Source organism: Phocoena sinus, chromosome 8 (genome assembly GCF_008692025.1).
Source record: "Phocoena sinus isolate mPhoSin1 chromosome 8, mPhoSin1.pri, whole genome shotgun sequence".
Lineage (NCBI taxonomy): Eukaryota > Metazoa > Chordata > Mammalia > Artiodactyla > Phocoenidae > Phocoena > Phocoena sinus.
In genome coordinates, this window is record NC_045770.1 from 21,722,539 (window position 1) to 21,734,771 (window position 12,233).

Consider the following 12,233-nt stretch of genomic DNA (forward strand, 5'->3'; position numbering starts at 1 on the left):
GTAAGTTTAAAATTAGGTTTTTGATCCAAATGCAATGCTCAACGTATAGAAAAATAAAGTTGCCAGTTTATGGCTATTTGCTGCCATAAATGCAGGTATGAGGACCAATACACCAAATGTTTCAATGGCCTTTTTGGGCTAAGGTAGCCAAATGTTACAATTTACTGTGGTAGGCACTGAAGGTAAGAAAAATGAATAAGACATTCTTTGCCCATGATTAGTGGAAACTGTCCTCTTATCACAAGTATAGAAGTTCTCATAAAATTTAAGAAACAGACTAACAAAAAATCTTGTCTGGTTCTTATCTTTCTAGATATAACAACAACTTTAAGATAAAAAATAAAATAAAATTAAGTGACATGTGGACAGCAAGCTGTGTGGATGAAGTGGGAGAAGGCAACACCAATGCCCTGAAATCCTTTGTCTTAGGCTGGCCCACAGTGAACTTCGTGGCCACTTTCAGGTGAGAACCATAGCTTGTCCTGTATTCACATGGGTTAGCTACTGTGAAATACAGTCAGCTATGTAATTTCTAGGATGGAGACAAAAAAAGAATGCAGTTTTGTTCCCCTAATTTTTTAAAGAAAAATATTTTATTCTGATTGATCTGTTCTATTTTGTCAATAAGTTCATTTGTATTCTGAAGCCAATAACTCATCTTTTGGCACACCCCCAATAAAGACACCTGTATGCCTTATGTTTCTCCCAAAGAGTTTTTTATTAAAATATGTGAAATATAATGATAAATATTGAGAACTCCTGGAATCATTTACCTTGGTTTGAGCTGTGATTTTTAAAGGGGCTACTGAAACACCTCAAAGACCATAGAAGAGGAATAGAGTGGTCAGAGCTCTAGGACCCCCCCCCCCCAACATCCCCTTCCCTCATGTTTAGGTATTTTCTTTGTATATTGAGTTTTCAAGTTGGCTTTTTAAATCACTGAAACAGACCTTTTACTGAAAACAATTTTATAAAATACCCCAATTAAGCTTGAATAACTGGTTTACACTCCCAAATTTCTTAAAAACTAGTTTTTAATTATAGAAATAAATTTAATGTCATGAAATAATGTGTTTCCTAAATTGCTTTCTATAGAGATGCGACAATCAAAAGCAAATTTATGACTCAAGGAGTGAAAGTCAGTTTCCTAAGACTCACTCCTTGGCTGGGATGGAGTTGGAGAATGTACAAATAGAGAATCTTTGTGCTCTTATCTGAACATGCTGATTGGTACTTTTTAGTTCAGAGTGAGCATACCAAAACTCAAACTTATGATTTTGAACGATTGTGCCCTCAAGTCCAATATTTGTTTTACATTTAAAAGAGCTGGTCTTTATTTCATGCACACATTTTTCTTTCTACTTCTCTCCTCACTACCATCAAACTCCTCAGGCACCATCCTAAAGCCAGAAAACTAAATGTTTTAAGCTGTTAATCTTCTAATAAAGGAAAGGCATGCCATTAAATTCTATTATGCACTATTGGCCTACCACAAGATATTAAGAACTTATTTGGAAGAAACATGTATCATTCTCTGCATATCTTCTTTTCCATGACAGACTTCTCTAGATATTATCAATTCCTATTATTTAATCTTAGAGTTTACAGCTGAAAGGAAGTGATTTCAAGTGAGGGGTGGGACTACATGATGTCTTTAATCAAGGAGTTTCCATAAAACTTCTTTAAGAAGAAGGGAAAATGTAGAAACAAGTTTTGCATACACTGTAATTCCTCAAAAAGTATAGTACTTTAACTGAATGATTAACATCACTAGTGATGTTGTGTGAATATCATCTATGCTTTGATAGAATGTAATGAGGAGCAATTCACTTCTGTGGTATTTCTCCTCCAAACCCATAACCCCAGTCTAATCCTGAGAAAAATATCAGACAAGCCCAAACTGAGGGATGTTCTGTGGGGTTACCTGACCAGTAAGCCTCAAAATTGTCAAGATCAGAAAAAAAAACAACCAGGAAAAGACACAAAAAAGGTCACTAAGGAGACATAATAACTAAATGCTATGTGGAATCCTCGAATGCATCCTAGAATAGAAAAAGGACATTAATGGAAAAACTGGTGAAATCTGAATAATCAATAGTTTAGTTAATGGTAATGCACCAATATTGGTTTCTTAGTTTGACAAATGTGCCATGATAATGTAAGAGGATAACACTAGAGGAAACTAAAGCTGGGTGTGAGGTATACAGGGATTCTCTGTACTCAATCTTTGTAACTTTTCTGAAAATCTAAAATTATTTCAAAATTAAAAGATTACTCTTAAAAAAAGTAGTGTTGAAGAATTCGGACTCTGGTATGGCAGAGTGACGTATTAACAGACTGACCACTCTATAGATAACAACTGTAAACTCTGAACAAAACACAAACAACAACTCCCAGAAGGTTCTGGAAAGTGAACAAAAGTTGGCAGATTTTGGAGAAGAATTGAAATTTTTTCAAATTTTATTATTTGTTTATTTTTGGCTGTATTGGGTCTTCATTGCTGCACATGGACTTTCTCTAGTTGCAGCAAGTGGGGACTACTCTTGTTGCAGGGCGCAGGCTCTAGGCGCATGGGCTCACGGGCTCTAGAGCACAGGCTCAGTAGTTGTGGCACACGAGCTTAGTTGCTCCATGGCAAGTAAGATCTTCCTGGACCAGGGCTCGAACCCGTGTCACTTGCATTGGGAGGTGGATTCTTAACCACTGTGCCATCAGGGAAGCACCAGCACTGAGCAAGTTTTCTGTTTTTAAGGCATTATTAGCCTGAGGAAAGGCTGCAGTCAAATCATGGTGCAGAGCAACTAAACTGACGAAAACCCAGTCTTTCAGGGCTGAAACACCAAAGTACAGAGTCTGGGTCAGCCACAGCCACAGGAACGTGAGGGAGGAGATCTCAAAAAGAAGAGTATCAGAGAAAGGAAGCTCCAGATTTTTTGTTTAGACTCTGCCTAAGTCTCTGGCTGAATGCTGAACCACACATGCATGGAACAGACTTTAAAGGAGTTTGAAGCTAAGGCTAAAAGAATTGAACTGAGGTGCTGCTCAACACAGGTGAAATAGAGTTTGCAGCTCGAATCTAATAAAGTTAGTTGTCTGTTAAAACAAAAACATCATTATTTTGCAAATATAACAAAACTCAGAGTCTCTAAAACACAACATTTATGATGTGTAGAATGTAATCTAAAATTTTTTAACATATGAAGAACCTGAAAAGGAAAAAGATAACAAATAGAAGCCAATCCTGTGATGATCTATTTGTTGGAATTACTGTAAAAGAACTTTAAAGCAGCTCTTATAACTATGCTCAGTAGGTAAAAGGAAAAGCCAATTGAAATGAATGAAAAGATAGGAAATCTCAGCAGAGAAATAGAAAATATTTTTTAAAAGCCAAATGAAAATTCTAGAACTAAAAATTGTATCTTAAATTTTAAAAACTTCCCTCTGTGACTTTAGTTGCAAAATAGAAATGAAAGAGAAATGAGTCAGTGAAATTGAAGGTATATCAACAGAAATTGTCCACTCTGAGGAAGAGAGGAAAAAAAACATTTTTTTTAATGAAAAATACATCACAGACTTATAGGAAAACCAAAATGTATAACATACATGTAACGGGAATTCCAGAAAGAAGAGAGGCTGGGAATGTGGCAGAATAAATAATGGTTTGAAAACCTCCCAGATTTGGTGAAAGACATAAATGTAAGCTCTGTGAACCCTAAATAGGAGTAATGTGAAGAAAACTTCACCTATTCATTTTATAGACAAACTGCTATAAACCAAAGATAAGAGAAAATCATGAAAACAGCCAGAAAAAACAACACATTACATATAGTGGAACAACAATTTGCCTCACTGTGGTTTTTTTCATCAGAAATTATGGCTGTTTCAGAGGTCAGTGAAATGACATCTTTAAAGTGTTTAAAGAAGACTCATTAGATTGATCAAGATGGCAGAGTAGGAGGATGTGGAACTTACCTCCCTCCACGAACACATCAAAAATACATCTGTGTGTGGAATAATTCTCACTGAAAACTAACTGGAAACTGGCAGAAAGACTTCTGTACATCCAAGGCTGTAAGAAAGATCCACATGTAATCAGATAGGAAGGGAAGAAAAGTGATCAGGCTGGGACCTTGCCACTGGGAGGGGACTCAGAGGAAAAGGGAGATTACACAGGCAGAGACCTGCCCTGTGGAGTGAGCAGTTCAAGCCACAGATTGGGCATTCCACTCCTGGCCTCCTACACAGGGGAGACCAGCCCCCTTGGCTGGTTGGAGGACTGCTGGAATTAACAGGAGGGCTGTGGAAAACTTAGACTCTGCTTGCATACCCATACCCAGAAACACACACACACACACACACACACACACACACACACACAAGCTGGCTTGCCCCTGAGGCAGGTTGGAGAGGGCTGATAAAGGATCACTCTAGTGGCTGCCAGTTTCCTGTGACCATCTCAGTGTGCGCCTCGGCTCTGGCAGAGTGAATGCTCAAGCCCCGCTTGCTCCATGTTGCAACTCCCCACTGGAGCGAGGGCTGCCATGACTAAAGACAGAGCTTGGACCACCAAAGGCAACTTGGTCCTGGGGTGGCATCTGGGTGGGGTGGCAGTGTCCATTGTTGGTACTTACTTAAGTAGTGCATCAGAAGCAGCCCAGAACTCTATATAACAGCCAGTCCACCACTGCTCATGCCCAAGATATGGAGAGAGTTCACATGGACCCCACTTGCCCTGCAGTACAGCTCCCCAGTGAGGTGGAGAGGAGGGAGAAGGACAAAGGGAACTTGGACCCAAGGCTGCCTATGAGCAGATTAAGGAAAACAATTGCAGATTCCTGCACAGGCAGCAGATTAGAGACAGCTCAGATATCTGTCGGAGGCCAACATTAGCCAAGAGCCAACACAGGGCCCCCTTGCATCAGCACTGCCACCTCTGGAGCAAGGGTTGCAGTGCTTGAAGAATTGAAAGCACACACTTAACGGGAACAGAGCCAGCTCAGGACTGAATCTCAGGGCTTTTGCTGCAGCAACTTGAGATCCACTGAGCAGAGAGGAAGTCCTGCCTCACACGTAGCTTCAGCTCTAGCCTATCCATCTCCAGCCACACCCACTACCAAGGCTATAGCTGCCAACACACACTGAGGAAAAATGTGACTTGTATCCACATCAAATCCAGCTCTCCCACCAAAGGCACCGGGCACACACAGTCTGTATAGAGATGCTCCCACATAAGTACACCAGTTCAAGAATATCATATGTAAGTGTTTCACCAAAATTCATAGAGGCAGAGAATGTTAAGCAAAATGAAAAGGCAGAAGAACTGGTTTCAACTGAAATAAGAGAAAACCCCTGAGAGAAATAAATAATGAAACAAATAAACAATGTATCAGACAAAGAATTCAAAACGTTTATAATAAAAGTATTAGCTGGATTAGGGAAAAATAAATGAACACTGAAAATTTTTAACAAGAATCTAGAAAATATGAAAAGACCCAGTTAGAAATGAAGAATTCAATAACCAAAATAAAAAACACACTAAAAGGAATAGCAGACTATGTGACCTGGAAGATAGAATAATAAAAAGTACCAGATAAGAACAGAAAAAAAATTTTAATGAGAAAAGTTTAAAAGATCTCTGGGATAACATTAAGCTTACCAACATTCACATTATAGGAGTCCCAGAAGGAAAAGAGAGGAAGAAAGAGATTGAAAATATATTTCATGAAATTATGGCTGAAAACTTCCCAAACCTGAGGAGAGCAACAGATACCCAGGTACACGAAGCACAGAGGATCCCAAACAGGACAGGAAGGAGTGACGTGATGTATTCAAAGTGATGAAAGGGAAAATCTTTCAACCTATGATACTCTACCCAGCAAGATTATCATCTGGAGTCTTAGGAGCGATAAAGGACTTCACGGAAGGCAAAAACTGAAAGAATTCATCAGTACTAAACCTACCCTAAAATAAATGTTAAAGGGTTTTCTCTAAGTGGAAAATAAGTAAGACTCTATAGGAAAGGGAAAATTCCACTAGGAAAGGCAAATAATACTAAGAACTGAGGATCAACTGCTTAAGTAAGCTAGTATGAAAATAAAAAGAAAAATTTGTAAAAGTAGCTATAACCACAATAAACAGTTAAGGGATAAACATGAAAATGTAAAATATGACATCAAAAACACAAAATGTAGGAGGGGGACTAAAAATTATAGATCTTTTAGGATGTGTTTGAAGTTAAATGACTACAATTTAAAATACGTAGATGTAGTTGTAGGTCAACATATATGAACCCAATGGTCACCACAAATCAAAAACCTACCATAGATACTCAAAAACTAAAAGGAACACAAGCATACTACTAAAGAAAATCATAAAACCACAAGGGAAGAAACAGAAAGAGAAGAAACGACAAGAGAAGAACTACAAAAAGCAACCAGAAAACAAGTAATAAAATGGCAATAAGTACATACCTATTAATAATTACCTTAAATGTCAATGGACTAAATGCTCCAATCAATAGACATATCTGGCTGATTGGATTTAAAAAAAAAAAGCAAGACCCACCTATATGCTGCCTACAAGAGACTCACTTCTGAGCTAAAGACACACACAGACTGAAAGTGAAAGCATGGGAAAATATATTTCATACAAGTGGAAAAGATAAGAAAGCTGGAATCTCAATACTCATAGCAGACAAAATAGATTTTTTAAAAGGGTATAACAATCGACAAAAAAGGGCATTATTTTATGATAAAGGGATCAATAAGAGGATATTATACTCATTAACATATATGCATCCAATACAGGAGCACCTAAACATGTAAAGCAAATATTAAAAGACATAAAGGGAGAAACTGACAGTAATACAATAATAGTAGGGGATGTTAACACCACACTTACATCAATGGACAGATCATCCAGATAGAAAATAATTAAGGCAACAATGGTCTTAAATGGCATAATATACCAGATGGACTTAATAGATAGCTACAGCACACTCCAACCAAAACGAGCAGAATACACATTCTTTTCAAGTGTACATGGAACATTCTCCAGGATAGATCACATACTAGGCCAGAAAACATGTGTCAGCAAATTTAACAGGATAGAAATTATATCAAGCATCTTTTCCAATAACAACTAGAAAACAATGACAGAAAGAAAAATGTGAAAAACACAAATACTTGGAGACTAAACAGCATGCTACTGAAGAGCCAATGGGACAATGCTAAAATCAAAGAAGAAATAAGAAAATACCTTGAGAAAAATGAAAATGGAAACACAACACTCCAAAATCTATAGGATGCAGCAAAAGCAGTTCTAAGAGGGAAGCTTATAGCAATACAGGCCTTTCTCAAGAAACAAGAAAAATCTCAAAAACCTAACCTACCATTTAAAGGAATAGAAAGAAAAGAACAAAGAAAGCTAAAAGTCAGCAGAAGGAAGGAAATAGTAAGGAACAGAAAGGAAACAAATAAAATAGAGACCAAAAAAAAAAAAAATAGAAAAGACCAACGAAACCAAGAGCTGGTTTTTTGAAAAGATAAACAAAATCGATAAACCTTTAGTTAGGCTCACCAAGAAAAGGGAGAGGACCCAAAGAAACAAAATAAGAAATGAAAGAGAAGAAATAACAACTAATACTACAGAGATACAAAAATCATAAAAGAACTCTGTGAACAGTTGTCCAACAAATTGGCAGCCTAGAAGAAATAGACAGATGTCTAAAAATATACAACCTGCTAACAGTGTATCAAGAGGAAACAGACAATTTGAACAGACTGATCACTAGTACTGAAATTGAATTTGTAATTTAAAAAAAACCTACTAGCAAACAAAAGTCCAGGACCAGATGGCTTCACAGGAAAATTCTACCAAATATATAAAGAAGAGCTAATTCCTATCCTTCTCAAACTATCCCAAAAAATTGAAGAGGAGGGGACACTCCCAGACTCATTCTATGAGGCCACCATTACCCTGATACCAAAACCAGGCAAAGACACTACAAAAAAGGAAAATTACAGGCCAGTATCTTTGATGAATATACATGCAAAAATCCGTAACAAAATATTAGCAAATGGAATCCAACAGTATATAGAATCATACACCATGATGAAGTGAGATTTATTCCAGGGACACAAGGATGCTTCAGCATTTGCAAATCAATCAGTATGATATACCACATTAACAAATGGAAGGATAAAAATCACATCATCGTCTCCATAAATGCAGAAAAAGCATTTGAAAAAATTCAACATCCATTCATGATAAAAACCCTCATCAAAGTTGGATTAGAGGAACATATCTCAACATAATAAAGAACATTATGATAAACCCAGAGTTAACATCATATTCAGTGGTGAAAAACTGTTGTTCCTCTAAATTCAGGAACAAGACAAGGGTGCTCACTCTCACCACTTTTATTTAACATAGTATTGGAAGTCTGTGCCACAGCAGTCAGACAAGAAAAAGATATGAAATACATCCAAAGTGGAAGAGAAGAAGTAAAACTGTCACTATGCTGATGACATGGTACTATGGATAGAAAACCCTAAAGTCTCCACCCAAAACTATTAGAACTAATAAATGAATTCAGCAAAGTTGCAAGATATGAGCTTAATATACATAAATCTGTTGCTTTTCTATACACTAATACTGAACTATCAGAAAGAGAAAGCAAGAAAACAATCCCGTTTAAAATCACATCAAAAAGAATAAAATGCCTAGGAATAAACTTAACCAAGGAGGTGAAAGACATATACACTGAAAACTATGAAACACTGAAGGAAATTGAAGATGATACAGAGAAATGGAAAGATATCCCATGCTCTTAGATTTGAAGAATTAATATTGTTAAAGTGGCCATACTACCCAAAGCAATCTACAGATGTATTGCAATCTGTATGAAAATACCCGTGACATTTTTCACAGAACTGAACAAATAATCCTAATATTCATATGGAAATACAAAAGACCCTGAATTGCTGAAGCAACCTTTTTGCTGAAGCAAAAAAGGACAAAGCTGGAGGTATCACCCTCACAGACTTCAAACTGTACTACAAAGCTATAATAATCAAAACAGCATGATACTGGCACAAAAACAGATACATAGATCAATGGAATAGAATAGAGAGCCCAGAAATAAACTCACACACCTACAGTCAGTTAATCTACAACAAAGTAGGCAAGAATATACAATGGAGAAAATAAAGTCTCTTCAATAAGTGGTACTAGGAAAACTGGACATCTACATGTAAAACAATGAGATTGGAACATCCCCTCATACTGTATACAAAAATAAAGTCAAAATGGATTAAAGGCCTAAGTGTAATACCAGAAACCGTAAAACTCATAGAAGAAAACATAGGCAGAACACTCTGACATAAACAGTGACAATATTTTTTAATCTATTTCCTAAGGTAAAATAAATAAAAGCAAAAATAAAGAAATGAGATCTAATTAAACAAAGAGCTTTTGCATAGCAAAGGAGACCACTGACAAAACAAAAAGACAACCTACAGAATGAGAGAAGATATTTGAAAATATGATCAACAAGGGGATAATATCTAAAGTATTTAAACAGCTCGTGCAACCCACTATCAAAAAAAAACAAACACCCAATCCCAAAATAGGCAGAAGACCTGAATAGACATTTTTCCAAAGATGATTTACAGCAGACACATGAAAAGATGCTCAACATTGCTAATTGGTTGAGAAATGCAAATCAAAACAATAATGAGATATCACCTCACACCTTTCAGAATGGTTGTCATCAACAAGAACACAAATAGCAAATGTTTTCGAGGATGTGGATAAAAGGGAACCCTTGTACACTGTTGGTGAGAATGTAAATTGGTGCAGCCACTGTGGAAAACAGTATGGAGGGTCTTCAAAAAAAACTAAAAACTACCACAGGATCCAGCAGTTTCACTCCTGGATGTATATACAGAAAAAAAATGAAAACACTAATTCAAAAAGATACATGTACCCAATGTTCATAATGGCATTATGTACAATAGCCAAGATATGGAAGCAACCTGTGTCCATCAACAGATGAATGGATAAAGATGTGGTGTATATTTACATATACATACACACACACACACAATGGAGTATTACTCAGACATAAAAAAGGATGAAATTCTGCCATCTGCAGCAATGTGAATGGACCTTGAGAATATTATGCTTAGTGATGTATGTCAACAAAAGACAAATACTGTATAATATCACTTATATGTGGAATCTAGAAAGTAAATCAAATGAATGGATATAGAAACAGACTCAAAGATACAGAAAACAAAGTAGTGGTTACCAGCGGGGAGAAGGAAGGGGGGAGGGGCACGTTAGGGGCATGGGATTAAGAGATACAAACTACCCTGTATAAAATAAATAAGCAACAAGGATATATTGAACAGCACAGGGAATTATAATTATTATTTTATAATAACTCTTAATGTAATATAATCTATAAAAATACTGAATCACTATACTGTATACCTCAAATATAATACTGTAATGCAACTATACTTCAGTTAAAAAATTAAGTATTTAAAGAAAAAGCTTTCAACCTAGAATACTATATCTAGCAAAAATATCCTTCAAAAAATGTTTTAAACTCTAAGAATTTATCACCAGCAGAACTGTACAAAAAAGTAAATGCTGACAGAAATTTTTCAGCCTGAAGTGAAATGATATGAGAGTGGCTCATATCTTTACCAAGGAGTAAATAACATCAGAAATCATTTATATATCAGGAAATATTAAGAAAATCTAGGGCTTCCCTGGTGGCACAGTGGTTGAGAGTCCGCCTGCCGATGTAGGGGACACAGGTTCGTGCCCCGGTCCGGGAAGATCCCACATGCCGCAGAGCGGCTGGGCCCGTGAGCCATGGCCCTTGAGCCTGCACGTCCGGACGGAGCCTGTGCTCTGCAGCGGGAGAGGCCACAGCAGTGAGAGGCCTGCGTACCGGGGGAAAAAAAAAAAAACCTATCTTGAGCCCCCATTTTGCCAGGCTTTTAGGAAATTAAATTTTCTTCTTTACTGGAGCCCCTGTTTTCTTAGGGTAGAACCAGGATATGGGAGACTTCTGTGATACCTTCGAAACAGATGAAAAGTCTGACCTTCAGTCTGTTTGTGGCCACTGCTGACATTATCTCTGCTATGCCCAGAGTTGTTCTTTGACATCCGAGATACTCTGATTCCTTGCCACTTGTGGGCTGCATGTATCTTAGCTGATGTAAAAACCTTGGTACCTAGGAACAAGCCTCCCCACTTGCTCCTTATAACCATTTCCTCTGGGGACTTTCTGTTTCTTTAGGCACCTCAACTGAGTGACATATGGTTCCCAGCTAACTCTTAGGGATAACAGACTCTATCTCCTCCCAAGTTAGAGGGAATCTTTCCAATCTGTCTTACCCTTTTTCTTTCTCTAAGATATGTGGCTTTCTTCTCTCCTGGCTCTTATCATAGGTGTTTATTAAACTCAGAGCTAACCTTGATTTTGGAGTACTTCCATTTTTAGTTCTGTAAAAATGCCTGAGATGAATAATTACCAAGGAAAGAGAAGTCCTGGATTCTTGCATAGAGCAGGAGATGGGGAAAATACAAGAAGATTACCAAATCAATGTCAATGAATTAACCTGATGCATTTCATAATTTGCTTATTTTAAAGTAATTGTATGCTACATATTCAAACAATGGAACACTATACAGCAATGAGAATGAACAAGCTAAAACCACATACAGTAATATGGATATCTCACAAATATACTGTTGAATGAAAGAAGCCAGATACAAAATAGTACATACTATATGGTTACATTTATATAAAGTATCCAAGCAAACAAAACTATTCTATTTTGTTAGAAGTCAGTATAGTGGGAACTAGTGCCTGAAAAGGAACACAGGGAGACCTTCCATGGTGGTTTTCTGTTTCATAATCTGTGTGCTAGTCACATGGGTGTGTTCAATTTGTGAAAATTGTTCAAACAGTACATTTAAGCATTGTACAGTTTGTGTCTTACAAGTCAATTAAAAGTTCAAAAAATACTAAGTGTTTAAAGGGGTAATTTTCTTTAATTGCTTTGAAAAATGTTTTAAGGTCTAAAGAAAACTCATCTATTTTTCAACACAGATTTTTGCTAAATAAGTGTAATATTTGACATAAATGAACCTAGAAAATCTTCTGTTTATGAAAGAAGACATCAAAGATTGTAAGGAGTTGTGAAAGATGA

The 12,233-nt window shown here is 36.8% G+C and overlaps 1 protein-coding gene across 1 annotated transcript in view; it reads left to right on the forward strand.

Moving 5' to 3' along the window:
• Positions 1-12,233, forward strand: part of ARHGAP20 (Rho GTPase activating protein 20) — a 149,227-nt gene that overhangs the window by 96,604 nt on the left and 40,390 nt on the right. The window contains exon 4 of the mRNA XM_032640504.1: positions 314-463. Coding sequence (XP_032496395.1) covers positions 314-463 — 150 coding nt within the window. The remainder of the gene's footprint in view (positions 1-313; positions 464-12,233) is intronic.